At 38.6% G+C, this 16,637-nt stretch overlaps 3 protein-coding genes across 3 annotated transcripts in view; 1 reads left to right on the top strand and 2 right to left on the bottom strand.

Moving 5' to 3' along the window:
* Positions 1-4,039, bottom strand: part of LOC139945963 (nuclear pore complex protein Nup155-like) — a 40,473-nt gene extending 36,434 nt beyond the window's left edge. The window contains exons 1-3 of the mRNA XM_071943506.1: positions 3,904-4,039; positions 1,523-1,689; positions 835-972 (exon numbers count right to left, since the gene is read on the bottom strand). Of these exons, the coding sequence (XP_071799607.1) occupies positions 835-972; positions 1,523-1,670 (286 nt within the window). The 5' untranslated portion in view covers positions 1,671-1,689; positions 3,904-4,039. The remainder of the gene's footprint in view (positions 1-834; positions 973-1,522; positions 1,690-3,903) is intronic.
* A 3,103-nt stretch (positions 4,040-7,142) lies between these two features.
* LOC139946545 (dynein light chain Tctex-type 5-A-like) lies at positions 7,143-8,886 on the bottom strand. The gene has a single exon (XM_071944243.1). It carries the CDS (start codon positions 8,339-8,341, stop codon positions 7,520-7,522), a length of 822 nt encoding a protein of 273 aa, XP_071800344.1. The 5' UTR covers positions 8,342-8,886; the 3' UTR covers positions 7,143-7,519.
* Positions 8,887-11,057: 2,171 nt separating this feature from the next.
* On the top strand, positions 11,058-14,431 carry LOC139945968 (extracellular tyrosine-protein kinase PKDCC-like). The gene is made up of 5 exons (XM_071943518.1): positions 11,058-11,184; positions 11,485-12,012; positions 12,683-12,808; positions 13,100-13,313; positions 13,844-14,431. The coding sequence occupies exons 2-5, from the start codon at positions 11,485-11,487 to the stop codon at positions 14,071-14,073; spliced, it is 1,098 nt and encodes a 365-aa protein (XP_071799619.1). The 5' UTR covers positions 11,058-11,184; the 3' UTR covers positions 14,074-14,431.
* The last annotated feature ends 2,206 nt before the right edge of the window (positions 14,432-16,637 follow it).

The following is a 16,637-nucleotide window of genomic DNA, read 5'->3' as shown; positions in this document are numbered from 1 at the left end:
CATTGATTTTCTAGAAGTTTATCAGGAATACGTTGAAGCCCTGCTCTAGTTATGTAAAAAGAAAAACGAAAAACCCATTCAGCATTCAGCAATGAACCATCTAGCATTGCACTGGTGGTTACCAATGGGAATCAAGAACCCATTTGTTGACTACACCGCAACTTCATTTAACAAGAACAGCAAGTTAAAATCTCAGAAATGTTGTCAATCATGTAAAATGTAAATTGATTTTATTAATTGACTTCCAAACTAACCTAACTCAATTAAAAACAGTTTTATTATCCCAATGTTGTGCTTGTTTGTGGGGAACCATGCACACCCTACTACTGTATGCACACAGTTATCCAACTCCTGTGTATAAACCCTTATCTCTGTACACGTATAGCCATTATATCAAGCTTGCACTGATATTCTTTATCCCCGATACAAACTTAAAATCTATTATTCTATTGATGCAGTACCCGCTGCCAAAACATAGGATTCTAACTGCCTCTAGCTACCAAGGGCTACTTGGTAAGACACTGCTTTAGAATTGCAAGAGTCGTGGGTTCGAATCCCACTTGTGTAATATGCCTGTGATATTTTTTCACAGGACTCAGGAAAGTCCTGAGTATACAGTGCCAATTACACACATCGGTGTATGGGTAAAAACCAAAATAATATTCTTTACCCTCAATGCAAATTTAACATCTATTATGCATTGATATTACCGCAATTGGATATTCCGAGCTTTGAATACTATGAGGAAACTCGCTTGTCCTGCGGACCTCGTATTAACAAGAGTTGACTGTATTGCCAGTAATTCAGGCCCATACATTGGTATAAAAAGGATACGTCCAAACTGTTCCACAAGTTCTGGAGGTAGAGGTACTTGCTTTGCTGGACTGAGTTGTGGCAAGTCCGCTAATCCAACAGAAGATGATGATAATGATGGATAATCCACATCACTAATCCCACTTACAGTAGCATGAGCTGTCAAATAATCGAAGCATAACACTCAATAAGATACAGCTAGAATGGTAGTCCCCAGTACATAAGCTATAGACCTTTATCATAGTGTGGTCATCTTGATTTTACTCCATTCCAACTCATTGTAACAAAACTGAGGCTGGATGAAATAATAGTCTGGTGCCATGCGCAAATAATGTTAGCATTCATTACTGTTATTGGAAACAGGGAACATGACCAACATGGTGACAGCATGATAAAGGTCTATAGAGTATCATGGTAACACCAAACAGAATAAATCCTGAATGGGAAACTTGTATGCAGCATGCATGATGATGCACATGAAAAACGGTCGGCTGGGTTCGTTGTTCAAACAAGTATTAAAACAAAAACTTTTATTTTAAACTGAAATAGAAAGTTATTAAATGAAAGAAAATATATTTCATATTATTAACAACAGTATTTGTGTGTATAACAAGACCTTGTCCGGCATTAAGTTCACTTGACCAAAGCTAAAAGCACTGGCCTTGCCCCTCTGCGATCCAGCGAGAATTTGGAGCCCTTGGTTACTCACCTGATGAAGTGACATTGAGAAGCTGAGCTAATTCATTGTAGGTTTTATCCTGATTGATGAAGGAATCTACATGTTGACCAGCAGTCTGTAGATTATTACGTGCAGTGGTCAATGCTGGACCAACACTAAAGGATGTTTGAGCCATCATACTATCCGCAAGTAGGCAACTATCAATGCAAATAAAAAACAGCCAATCACAATCAATATAACATTTATTTCCACATTTGCACATGTAGGCGTCATCCTAAAAGCCAAGGCTTGTGATGGATGAGCCCGTTACAACAATACAAGACACAACAAGATAAACAGCACTAAGTTGAAGAATAAAGAAAACATATACACAAGTTTTATTTTTGCCATGTTTAAGTTGCAGGTGCTCCAGAGTCCAAGTCCACTATAAAAATGTCTTAGAAATGTACCTGATAGCAGTTTTGTATCCACAATTGGCGGTGCCGGTAGCCGGGTAGTCCTCCCCAGAACTAAGAGAAAAATACACTATGCTGCCCAGCATAGATTTCACCTAGATTGAACTTCAGTTATGATGGCCCCATATCTTACCATGTCTAAACATGAATAATTTTGTTTTAAAACTGCTCTCCCTTGGTAGACTAAAGTTAGGTATAGAGCCCACAACTAAAATTGGTCTAGCTACTGCTAATGCTCGATAGACATACATGTCCAAAACTAATACAAGAAATGCAAACTTTCTTAATGATAATGTCCCTAAATGGAATGTCTAATGTTTTAATTTTAAACACTCTTTTTTTAAGGATTCTTTTTAAATGTCAACATTATAGCGTTTTATAAAATTAAAGAGACAAATTCCTTCAGGGGAATATTTTTGAAGGCTAATATGTCTTAAATCCATTATACACTTTTGGAACCGACAGTGTCGAATGGCTTTAAATCCATTAGTGTTTTTTTAAAGTCAGATTAGTTGAGGGAGGAGGGTTATGTTGTCGGAACTTAAGTCAGATATGAAAGATAATATTTGTACACATTTGGCCCTACCTATGCTGAAATAATTTTGTTTTTATTTATTTCTAGTATTGTTTCACTCTGTGAGTATTAAAGCATTCACAATTTAGACAGAGAACATTCATTACTCCATAGTCATGATTGATAGTGACAGTTAGTGTAGTTTATGATCATCCTGTCATTGTCAAGCAATAGAACTCTAGTAGTAATTCCCTCTCTAATAAGTCTTGTAAACATGGTCAAGCCTTAAGGGGATATTATTAAGAAAATTGCTCTAAATTGCCTATGTATGATTACAAATTGTACAAATTAAATAATTGTGGGAAAAGTTTTCTTATGGGTGAATGTGTATAAATGGGTACCTGCAAGGGTAGAGGTTGATCTTGTAAATGAAAAAGCCTTTGGAGCGATATAAACTGTTGCCCAGGTTGTATACTCCCAAGGGAGCTGAGAAACATTAAAAAGGGATGTTATTGGCCCTATGACCAGGGCACTAATGTAAAGCGCATTGATACGGTTATTGTGAAATGCGCTATATAACAATTGGTTATTATTATTATGGTGCCACCACTTTTTCATTCAATATGAAATAATAATAATATATCTAAATCTAATTAACCTCTCATAAGGTTTATCGCGATTCAGAAACGCAATGCATTGTGGGAAGGAATATGGGGCGGTTTCTATGCAGTTTCTACGACTCGCGCACGCAATGCCTATACCTTTGTGTGGGTTCAACAGCGCCCTCTCTTGATATTTTGCTAATCGCAATAAACCTTATTATTGACAATGTGATATCCCTTTTTGTAAGAATTAGTGGAAAAGTGGTGGCACCATGCGGAAAGTTATCTCACTTTTTATATCATTAGAATTTCTACTAGTCTACTCACTACACTAACACTGTGAAATCAGTGGTTAGCTTAGTTGCGATAACGTAACCCTCCTCCTGATGGGTATGGTTAGCTTTGCCTTTGCATTTGGCTTTGGGAATAACTGCTGGATTTGAACCCACACAAACAACCATGATATGGCTGGACACATTCAACATTGGGCCCCAATTTGGGGCTATAAATGGACAGTAATGAGTATGACTTGATATATTTTAAAATGAGTATACTGCAATCATTGAGATCCTTCCTCCGTATGACACGATGACACAACAATCATTGCAAATCTAAATCCCAAATCTCCATTGTACTATTCGCGTCCGAATACTGGGCAACAACAACGAGTTGGGAGTTTGGGCAGTTGTAAAAAACGACCCGGTCACAGAATGTATCGAGGGTTTATTTGGACACTTAAATACACAAACATTTCTACATAATACAATTTTGAATACAGCATTACAATACACCTTTCTAGAATGTTTAAACCTGGTTGAATTAACGTCATTTATTTATTACCAACAACGGAGTCCATGTGATCCGTCCCATGCAGTTAGTCCGCCATTCAATACACACTAAATGTCATTGCTAACCTCTTCCCCCGACTCAAGCAAGGTGAATTGCCGTGTGTACATTTGCGTTGAGTATTGTGGGTACGAGCAGAATTGTTTGAGAGCGGTGTTCTTGTCGGGCTTTGAATGCAGAAAAGGCGCCAGACCCGACTCTTTACCCCCCCCCCCCTCCCCCTCCCCCACACCCACCCCTATTTGACCACCACAACCCAATGATTTAATGACAGTCACGAAAACACTGGGTGTTTTTTTTTCAGTTTGAGTGACGATACTCACTCAACAACGTTTATGTCACAGTAGGCTAGGCCTAATAAATAGGCCTAGCCTACTGTGACATAAGGCTAATTCAAAAAAAGTTGTGAGAATTCAGTCTCGAATGATCGAAACAGGCGGGAATAGGGTCTGCACCAACTGGTTCTTAATCTGCACAATCTTTCCTAGCCTCGCGGACATTCTGGGCACTGCCAAGTGAAGGGCAGCCTGGCAGGAGATTCTGTGACCCCCCTCCCCCCTCCCCCCTCCCCCCTCAATTTCTGTCAAGCGTGCCGCATTATACAATCTTTGATTCTGGGGTTCCCCAACCATGTACGACGGACTGTGTACACAGCTACGTCTGTGATATCGCCCTCTGTTGAAACATCCTCCTTCACTCCGGGGGGGGGGGGCGGGGGGCGGGGCTCAGAATGAGTCTCCAGGAGTCATCCGTTGATGACAACACTGACAACGGACTGTGTCTATCTCCCGTGACCTTTTGACAATACCAGCGGGTATTGTCAAAAGGTTACGGGAGATAGACAAAGTCCGTTGTCACTAGTAACAGACATGCGCCACTGACATTCCGAAGTGGCTTATTGCTTGTTGCCAAGTAAGTTGTTATGCTAACAACTATTTTGATTAACTACCAATCGTGTCCAAATGCCTTTAGGTCTAAGCACAACTGTTGAAAATATTTCTGACGAAAAGACACAAATACACACTAAAAATACACAAACCGCAATATGTTGGTCAAATTCCACAACGAACAAATTGATTCGACAAAAGTTATTAATGATTTACAAATACTTTCAGTTTATTAAAGGCTACGGGTATAACAGCACACATCATACAAAGATACTAACCAAACAAATTAAACTTATCAATTCACAAACAAATTAATCATTCACACAAAGTTAATGTTGTAGATCTATGTTATTATGCTTTGAGAGAAGCTCTTCACAATACTCTACGGTGCAATAAAATACAATATACAAATATCATGTCCATCAGGTTAAGAGTTATAGATTAGTTGTTAAGTATTAATTGAAACTTTGCATGGTGTGGAGAAATATGAAGAAACTAAACAGCAAACTTGAAGACGAGCAGAGTGTACTGTTCGAAACGTCGAGACCAAACCAACCAAACCGGCTCTTCTCAGAGCCAACACTCACACAAAAGATATTTACACATCCGCAAGTTGACTATTTATTTGTAGTTTTTTCCTAGTTTAGTTGTTGTTGCTGGCAATAATGCTGGCTTACGGGCCATATTGTCAATCAAGCTACAATACTGCACGCAAGTTTCAGGCTTAAAACAGTACCTATTCTTTGAGAAAACAGGTGGAGACGAAAAACCTGTCACTCTAATCAACCATATCTCCGACCGCAACGATCACACTCTTCAAAACTCACCTTATTATTCAATATGAAGAGAGTTTTGGAGATCAGATTCAAATATTTCGACATTAATTGTATTGATTTTTAATCAATGGAGGCATTTCAGGCAAAATCATTTCGCAATATGCTTCCATTTCTATAGCAGGTGAGCTTTTGAATAATAATAATAATATCGAACGCACGTATATTTACCAACAAGGTACTCAATGCGCTTAATATAGTATACATTTTTAGAGAAAGATATACATTATAGGATATTGCAGTTGTTAATTCTGAGAACCAATTATGTGTCATCTTATAGTGGTTTACAAGGCGCTACGGCGCATTCAGCAGCCACAGCCATGGGGGAACACCGGGGCGAACCCCTACTCGATAAGTGCACTGGGTTATTTTACGTGCGTTACACAACACGGGACCGACGGCTTTACGTCCCATCCGAAGGACGAAGCAATGGTTAAGTGTCTTGCTTAACCAAGTGTCATGACTGGGACTCGAACCCACACTCTGCTGATCAGAAACACCAGAGCTGAGTGCTGAGTCTGGTGTTCTTATCCGCTCGGCCATGACACTTCAACTTAAAACCACACTTTCCCCCTAGATCATAGTTTTACCATTTGCGTATAAACCTGAATACCTAATTTAATAGACGTACATTACAGTAAAACGGGCGATCAAACCGCCTGATATAAAGAAACACAATGCACAAAGTTGCATTCGTTTGACCAGCAGCACAGAGCTGTAATAGTTCGACTTAAACAATCAGTTAATTATTAAGTATCGTTAAAGCATTGAACTATTTTATAAGCTTTTATAAGGCACTGGCTACTTTGGTAATTGTCAAATACCAGTATTCTCATTTACTGTTTCCCAACACAATGCATGAAGTAACAACTTTGTCAAAAAATGGGACTCAAAAGGTCATCCAAGAATTTTTTTGTAAACCCCCTTTTAGCACAAATTTGCGCTTTCAGGTGTCAAATAAAAAGGCTTCAGGCCTGAAGTCTTTTATTATATTGAGTGAGAAATTGGCTTACCCACAAACTATGTCACTTCAGAGGGACCCGTTTCTCACAATATTATACTGTCAACAGCTCTCCATCACTCTTATGTAAAAGAGTGAAAAAACACTCTTTCAAGAGCCATATGAAGGACAACTCTTTTTCGAGTGGTCTTCCACTCTTTTAGATTGAAGTTTGCATCTTTTTGAGTGATTTTTCACTCTGTCCTGGAGTGAAACCCCTCTAAAAGAGTGGAATAACCACCACTCTTTTTGAAGAGCCATAATAGGAGGGACAGCTCAAAATGTAAAGAGTGGCGTTTTTCACTCTTTTACATTTTAGAGAGTAAGTTTTATGCTTACAATTATTTTGAGTAACTATCGATGTGCCCAGTGCCTTTGTCATTAAAACTGTCTGGTTGTCACAATAAGAATACTGTGTGACTATTTTATCATTCACAGCTTTCCTTTGGTGAACCACTATTCTCATCAAAAAATAAAATAATGTTTTGCATATGTCGTAACGAGCCATTTTCATTTTGTGTTTTTTTGCACTTGTAGCTTTTTGTGGAGTTTTATGGATGGAAAGCAAGCGGGAGCAAAGACATCATGAGGACTTCATGTATCTAAAAACAATATCATTAATTTTGTGTTTTTGCTCCATCTTATTTGGAGGTAAGATTGACAAGGGTTCTGAACAGAAGTGGTCACATCCCCTTTCCTGACTCCTCCCACCCCTCACTCCACCACTGTTCTCACGACTGGTAGTATTTTTTGAGATGTGCAGTTTTTTTCACAACACCGTAGACATACTTCTGCATGCCATCAGTTTCAAATAAAAGAGCTCACTGTGATTTTGTGTATGAAGTCCAAAAGGTTCTCGTAAGAAAGCAGTTGCTCTTCATGTTTTAATCTCATTCGTAATAAATCCCGAATATTGTAGCAACGCAATACATTGATGGATTCTGATACCGATACGTTACAAATGAGTCAACTTCTACATCCCAGATACCCCTACTACAAACACGTACAGCCTGTTGCTGGATCTCACCAATGTTAACCACTGTTATTAGTTTATAACGCTCGATACACAAATCTTTCACTTTCTCCTGAATATCGCCAGCCAGTAACTTTGCTTGTACTTTACACAATGTGGCGTCATAGCGCATTTTATCCAGTCTTTCTGGAATCATCTCTTCAAAGATGTCGTTAATTGTTCCACGAAACTCACCAAACTTCTGTGGTGGTACCAATTGGTAAGATGGCTCAACAAAAGCATCCAGATCTGACGATAGAGTCTTTAGGTTTGGACGGTCAGTGTAAGTGATGTAACTTCTTCCACGACGTTCAGCTAAGCGCTGAGTGGTTCGAAGCTTAAGATTACGGGCAAGACGTTTAGTCACAAGAAGTTGTCTAAACCCGACCACAGATGGTCCAGATGGATGCCGCGGCTGACTTCCGCCATGACGATCAGAACAACTAGACATCTTTCTAGTCATCAAAGCTCCCGAACTTCTTCCCTTTGCGGTGGATAACTTTCGACCAGTTGAAGCACTGGAAGCAACCGACATCTTTCTGGTTACGCCGACAGTGGACATCTTCCTATCCGATGGTGAATGTTTCAGAGCTGAAGTAGACGGTTTCCGAGCCAAATCACCTGTTTGTTGATGTGTTGCATGATCCTTCTGCCTTGTAGTCATGTTAATCACTGACGCTGACTTTTTATTAGACGCCATTTCTTGCGTGAAGGCAACTTCAGAGCGATGTATTTATCCTTTGCGTCCCAATGCTCCAGATAGAAATGAACTTCACAAAATAAAGTGTATAGAATGTAAAGGTGAGGTCACTTTGTGTTTGTATCGCTGATGAAGTTTTCTCTCGTTTCAAGTACGGCAATGTGGGAGGTTATAGTTTACACTTCATTTCACGGATCATTTTGGTAAGCATGGGTTGGTATATCAACGACGGTGAGTATCGTATGCCAAGCATAAAGTCAACAACACTCTAAGATTCAATCAGTTCCCGTTGACCAGTTAGGAATTATTTTGCAGCTGAAGTACACGATTGTAGATTATTGGTTAATTATATAAGCAATTTTGAAAATGTCTATTGTAGTTTTCCACTCGTTTAATCACATTCCAATTTATATGCAATGTTACGGTCGAAGAGCGTTTGCGAAAGATAACGAAATCTTGTAGACAGGTGGCGATGAGTTTGTTCTGCTGCCGACTATTAGGCGGGTAACTTGGTGAAACATAAGTACTGCAAAGTCCTTACTACAAATCGCTTCACTGTACACGACACCATGTACTTCTAGGTTTTTTGTTACCATACTCAAACAGGCAGTTGTTTAAGTGTTTGTTTTTTGAATTCGGTTGCCAAGGCCTTATTTAAATACATTGTTGATGAGGGGACGATTTGTGCAACTTGAACCATTATTCGAGTCCGTAAACATGGTATGTGCGCAGTGGGCGAGATTGTAACCTGGTTTGCTTTTCGCCTTAGCGGCCTTTAGGATATAACGGGATACATTGTGGCCTAAATGTTTTCTTGCAAAGACCAAGTTACCTCCTTACCTACTGCCGAGCATCTCCAAAAGATTGAGTCACGCAAGTTCCGGACTGTGTTAAAATACCATTCAACCTAAATACAAAGGGTGAACCAAACAGCTTTCATGAGTGCGAAAACAAGACAAAAGCTGTTTTTTAATTAGGCGATGCCACTTTGCGCGTATTGCCTTAGGGCATTCGAAAGCCGGCAATTCTCCTGGCATGCCACCATGTAATTATAAACATAAAGGGTGGCTCTGTTTTGTTTTCAAGTTTTGAGAAGATGTGTGCTCAAGAGCAATTTGCAGTCGACTTTAACACCTTTGATGCCCGTTTAGTCGATCCACTCATGCGCACAATCAGAGCCGTCATCCCTTGCTCCATAAGTTCCACAGTTATAGCCTGATGTAGGCCTATTATTCATGGTGTACTAAATGTGGGGTCTCACACCCACATCAATTACATCTGAAGATGTTTTTCTCAAAGATTTAAGTAACACGCCCACTCTAAATTGAGTACTGGAGTGTTGTTTACTGTCACACTATATCAATGACAAATTCACTCAATTAATTGGATCTCCGTGCCGTGAAGGAATAGTTCACAACAATATCTTATATGTTTGAGATCAGCAATCAAACTTTTGACTGCTGGTGCAATGCCAGTGTTACCATCCGGTTTTGGCAACCGTTGCTTCTGTGATTTTATTTTTTATTTTTATTTAGCAAACAACAATAGAGATATATTCAAATGCTTAATAAGTCATGCAAGAAAAGAGATATCTGACGAAAGTAACACCAAAAGCCGACGACTAATTTCCAAGAAAACAGTAACAAGATGGGAATGAAAAAACACTGCTCGTATAGAGTGGAAAGCTTGTTGATGTAGAGTTTGTTTTTGCTTATTTTGAATGAGAACAGAGGGGTGCGTTGGAGGAGATGAATCAATAGATGTGTGGTTATAAATGGGTTGACTAGACTCATTTGGTTATTGTCAAAGACCAGTCATCTGACTTTGCATATAGCCTATGCATACAATATCAAACCTGTGAAAATTTGAACTCAATTGGTCGTCGAAGTTGCGAGAGAATAATGGAAGAAAAAACACCATTGGTGCACAAGTTGTGTGCTTTCAGATGCTTGAATTCGATACCTCAGCTGAGAATTTGAATTAAGTTTAGATATTTTTAGTGAGAAGTTACTTATTTCTAAAATAAACTACGTTACTTCATCAGAGTTTTTTCTCATCATGTTTTATACTATACACAGCTCTCACAATATTGCTCGTTACCAAGTAAGTTGTATGCTACGTGTCCAATGCCTAACTTAATCCAGGGCCAATTGAACTTGGATAAAACATAAAATGTCTTTAAAATTACGTAATTATTTGTGATGTAATCTTATAGAAAGGTTTGCGGTAACGTAATGACTATCTCTAATGAGTTGGGGGTGGTTCTGAAAAGAACCGTTGATTTCAAATCGACGTTTCGATCAGTATGCTCTGATCGAAACGTCGAGTTGAAACCAACAGTTCTTTTTAGAACCACCCAACTCATTAGAGATAGTCATTACATGGTGTTACCACAACCCTTTCCATATCGTATTTCCACCTTGCAAAGTTTCAAATCCTACTGATGTAATCTTGATTCAAGGTGGCATTAACCTCATCAAGTACAGCCAACAAAAGAACAAAGATCCCATCTGCTGGCCTGCCCGTTTGGCGTTGCCAAATATCGGGTTCAAATTAAAGTTCAACCGGAAAGCCATTTCAGAACAGTGGAAGGGGATCTCTAGACTCAGCGGGTCAGAATAATATATCACCCTTTTATTCATACACAAACATACATACGAGAAAAGTCAACATAATTATGACTGCGAATTCGACCTTTGTACTACAAACAAATTCAGCTCGGTCAGAGCGCACGTAGTCAATGCCACAATCGTGTATGCTGAAACTGTTTTGGGTAAAAATATTAATTATTTGATGCATGGTCTGGTTGCTGTTGTTTTTGTCTTTGCTGCAGATCTGAAAGGGTAAGTGACAAGGCTAATTTTCACACATAAAAGCAAATAGGAGGCAACGATAAACAAACTTTATTTGCCGATGTAACAGGCCAAATAGTAACATTTTCCACGTTCACCAAGGCACTCTGAACCAGAACATTGTAATGAGGTGCTCTTTGAAGGGAAAATGGAGGAGATAGTCATTACATCATCATCATCCTCCGTCCTTGGACGGAGTAGTAGAAGCATGAATGACGTTACCGTGTTGATACAAGAGTACCATTTTATTTCCATTTGATAAGTCTGTTTCTTAACTTCATCTCATGACAGATGAGTTCAACAGTGACACTTTGTAAACATCAGACGTCTCCGTTCGTACTGGGCCTTTACATCGTTGCAGTATTTGTGTTGACTCTTCTACCATTAGTTGTAATCATCCACACTTTGGACGGTTTATGGTTGCAGCACAGAGACTTATTGCCCAAACAACGGAAGATCACAGTGCCAACAAATGGGATCCACTGGTTGAACCGTAGGAACTCTCTCATCAGACAGCTCAAAGTTCCCGAAGAAACCGTAGTGAGGAGTCTTCAAGATGGGCCCCTGTCATGCCGAGATATAGAGGCTGTAGAACTAAAAGAGCGTCTTGGACGAGGGGTGACTAAAGATGTATACAGAGGTGTTTACAGAGGAGAGTCAATCGCCGTCAAGGTGGTCACTAGCAAAGTGGAGGACATCAAAGCATGCATGAGACGAAAGAACTACCACAAGTTCTCAGACTGTTTTGTACACGCCAACTACAAACTAATGAAAGAAGTGGCATTGTCCATGCAGCTCGATCATCCAAATGTTATCAAAGTTAGTCAAACCGGGTCACAAATATGGCTTAATATTTAGAGGAAAGTTACAGAATTGGTAAGAAGAAACAAAAATCGTGAAGATCACAGATTTACATAAAACTTACACGGTCTACTCTAATGATGATGATATAGTTGAAAACATCCCTTGAAATATTTCTGTCTGAAATGTCATATTTTATGAGAAATAAATAATCTAACTTCGCGTTTGGAGTTTATCGCTCAGTGAGCGTTTTATACATTTTTATTTTGGCATCGATGCAATGCAAAAATTTGTAATCATTTTTTTCACTATTCTCTCGTGACCCAGATGGCCGATCGATCTCAAACTTCAGGTTTGTCAGTTTATGTATATGGTGGATTACAAAAAGTGCTTACACTACCAGCAACTGTTTTGTTAGCATAAACCAATTCTGTAATGTTCCTTTAATAAAATGTAATTCCCGTTTTTATATTTCAAGTTAAGCCTATGTGGGGCATATGCCTATCTTGAAATGGTACGCCAAGACTTCCAACAGATGAAGTAATTGAAGTGAAATTATTCGTGATGTCATCATAAACAATGCTGAAATCTTGTTTGTCTTTTCGGCTTGTTTTTTATTTATTCTATGTATCTGTTCTACCATTCCGTTAATCAACTGTTTGATATGTTTTGTTGGTTAACTGTACAGAGCCTTGGAATGTGTACCAGGAGCAAAACGGCCATGTCTAAACATGGCATGATAGCGATATATGAGATTGGGGACAAGACTGCAAATAGCGTATTGAAGAAACTACCTTGGGACACACGATTAGATGTAAGTAGTGTATGGACAGTCACACAAAAAGATGTCTTATTGGCGAGGTTTAGCTGCAAAAACGTGAACGTGAACCTCAAAAGAAATTGTTTCTTTGGACGTCGCCACTTATTGGCGTATTGCATGCTCACGTATTATGACGTCTGCGCGCACTACACACACGTACAATTTGTGTTGTATATTTTTGTTGTAAAATTGTGCAAACCGAGGAATCGATTTTCATGCCGGCATGACGAATACATATTTAATTTAATTTAATTTAATTTAATTTAATTGATATCCCGGTTACAGATGAGTATTGAGATTGCAGACCTCCTTGACTACTTACAAAGATCACCCCTTGGCTCTTTGGCTGTATGGGACTTTAAAACACGACAGTTTGTCATCGTAAAAGGCAAGATCACACTGGTTGATTTGGATGATTTATCGGCGCAGGAACTTTCATGTGAGAAGCATACAGATTGCAACATCAAGGTTGATACCGACTATGGGAGGGAAAATATCGGTGAGTGAACCCATTTGGGCTGTTGGCTGCCTGCATGCCACACCAATACTGAAGAATATGTGCTCCATTCGATCGTTCACCACACTCACTTGTTGAGCCTACAGAACCCATTGTGTCTCTTTAGCCGATAGATCATTTACTCATAGATCCAGAATCTGGAACAAACTTTCTGGAATACATCAGAGATACCACCTCACTGCATACAAACGAGACACTCCTGAAAGCCCACCTGATGAAAGCCCATCATTAATGTTTCTCCTGTTGGTGCCACTCATCAGCGCCGAGCAAACTTTTGATTTTGGCGCTTTATAAACGTTCGTTTGATTGAATGATTGGTTGATTGATTGGTTGATTGATTGACTGACTGATTGATTGATTGGTTGATTGATTGGAGTCCATATTGTATTTGGATACCGCTATGAAGGTCTATCGTTGGTAACCATTGTCCGTCAACGCAGATGGATTTTAAACACATTTTAGTTTCTTAGTTGACGAATATATAATTGATACACATGATTCTCTTTTTACAGTTCCCAGCGACTCTGGTCTGGTACCCTGTGTCAACTCTACATGTTATGGCCTGAATGCTAAATTCAACGTAATAAGTGCAATGAGGGGGCTTGTTGGACAGGCTTTACTCAGCGACCCGCCACCTTTCATAAGATATCGCCTGGATAATATAACAATGGCTGCTTCACAAGGACAGCTCAATGCAAGTCAGCTGAAGGGAAGTCTGCAACAATTGATAATTAATCAATGATCAAATAATATGGACCACTTGACAAGATCAAATCAAGAGTGCGTTTTGGCGACCCCAACCAAAAACTGTTTCTGACGTCATTGTAAGAAAGGCCTAAATGTAAGAAACATATACTTGTCTGAAATCAGCCTGTCTGAAATAGATGTATAATGTTGTGATTTTATTGTTGATGCGTTAAACGTGTATAGTTTTGGATTTATTGTTTCGTGTATTTGAACTTCTTTGTGTTAATGTGTATTATTAATTTATTGTAACGCAGAGTTGATATTTATTGCGGGTTTGCAACGTTAATATTTTCTGTGAATTGCTTAGTACTTTATTTATAGGCATTGAAAATAAAACGATGAATCGTATCTTTCTTCTCTGATTTCTTCTTTACTCGTTTCGGATAGGTTTCTTCCACATGGCTGCAAATTTATAGTTAAAATTCTATTTTGCCTCTTGCCGTGACTTTTAAAATTGTGTTAATAATTTTTGTTTCTTTCTTCAAACTGTACTCACTGATCCATCTGCCATCGTGCCGCTCATCACCCGTCGCCCCAACGCAATTTTTTTCAATGAGGATGTTTTTCTTAATGGATTTAAAAACATCCGGAAAACTGAAGATGGCAATTGTTATGTACAGAAGAAGAAAAAGCGCCGCCCAAAATGGATGGCTGCTTTTAACTACCCTGTGAATAAATTTTCGACCCATCCTCAAAAAGCCGATTAATTTTGCGTGATCACTTCTTGCGGACCCTTCCCTTAGTGTAGTGCTTGCTCATTTGAACCCCGTCACTACAGGGTGTTTCAAAAAAATGTATACATTTAGAAAAACGTATCCCAATTGGATTTTTTATAAGTGAACAAAAATTTGGCACTAAGAACTGGTGGACCAAGGTCATAGCTTTTAAATTTCTACCAAATCAATCCTCAGCTGTTCCGCATAGTGAGCACTAGCTAATTACCTCTGTCAGATTTTAATTGGCTTGCACACAAAAGTGAAAGGGTTTTAAAACTGCTGGTCATCTCTGTACATTTCAACATTATTGCACTGAATTGAGTATGGTTCGTCCACAGTACACACCACAGCAGAGATCCTTTCTGGTATCAGAGTACCATCGTACTAACAGCGTCTCTGCAGTGCTTCAAGGGTTCCGACAAACATTCACTGTTCAACTGATGGGAAAAGTTGGCAACCACTTAGTGAAGTTAACTACAGATAAAGCAATACAAACACAATTGCACAGTACCAATAACTAGTACAAATGTACCAATACAACACCAAAGTAAATTTAAAGACATGACGTAAATATCTGTTTATTTTGTTTCAACTTTCTGCCTTTCTCTCTTTAACATGATAGACAAAATTTATAGCCTAGCAGGAAGTCATAATATCGTGTGCCTCAATGCACACATCGAAAGGCAATAACGACGACTCCAAGTTAGTGAATAGCATTCAAATAACACTTCCTGACTTTTAAATATCAAGACACTTATCCATATAACTTCCCCCTTTTTAACAAAAAAGGTATTCTGCGTAACAGCTATTAATGTCCCCACAAATGTATCAAATATAAATTTTATCTTTATACCAACAAAATATAAAATAATGATAAACATAAATAAACTATCAGGCAATAATAAGGCTTGCGAAGAAAATCAATTCATTTGACAATGACCAAAATGACAATGGTTCTGTATTCCCTCATTAATGAAGCAACTTGCACAATCCTTTAAAGGCAGTGGACACTATTGGTAATCACTCAAAATAATAAAATCATTTATTTCTCAATAAAATAATAAAAGACTTCTAGCTAGAAGTCTTTTATTCCTATTTGAAAGCACACAAATTCGTCCAACAAGGGTGTTTTTTCTTTCATCATTTTCTCCCAACTCCGATGACCAATTGAGCTCAAATTTTTACAGGTTTATTTAATGCATATGTTGAGATATTAGACTGGTCTTTGACAGGTACCATTAGTGTACATTCCCTTTAAATGTTGACTGTGAATGGGATCAACCTATCAATTCTCTTTCAATAATATTGAAGTATACTTACACATAAACAAATTAAATAAATCTTCTCCAGGCTTGTTCAACTTATCTTAATTCTGGTCTTATAAAAGAATACATCTAGTCCAGTAAAAGGTTGAGCTTGAAGCCCTGTAGTCTTGTGGACCTCGCCCCCCCTTCCAAATTCGAGCCCTGTAGCTGATTTCACAAACTGCTAGGATTATCCTAACTTAGAATTAATCTTAATGTTTACATGTTACAGTGCAATGCTGGGACTCGTCTTAGGTCCTAAGAATAATCCTTAGTTAGGAACTGTTTGGTGAAACCGACAATTGGCTGGCCCATCTCAAACTGGAAATATTTTTAGCATACACAATGGCTTTTCTTTCTTTCCGTTTTTCCATTGCAGATTATCTCCAGACACTTAATACTTCCATAAATAATCACACACTTAAACTCCTACTCGACTTTCATACCTTTTCTACACAAATACATGGAATTAATAAGAACACAACAAAAGACATCAATCATACACATAACAGCATTTGTTATGCGCAATGCCAGTGGGA

The sequence above is a fragment of the Asterias amurensis genome, chromosome 13 (genome assembly GCF_032118995.1).
Source record: "Asterias amurensis chromosome 13, ASM3211899v1".
Taxonomy (NCBI): domain Eukaryota; kingdom Metazoa; phylum Echinodermata; class Asteroidea; order Forcipulatida; family Asteriidae; genus Asterias; species Asterias amurensis.
This window is presented reverse-complemented; position numbering and strand designations above follow the sequence as displayed.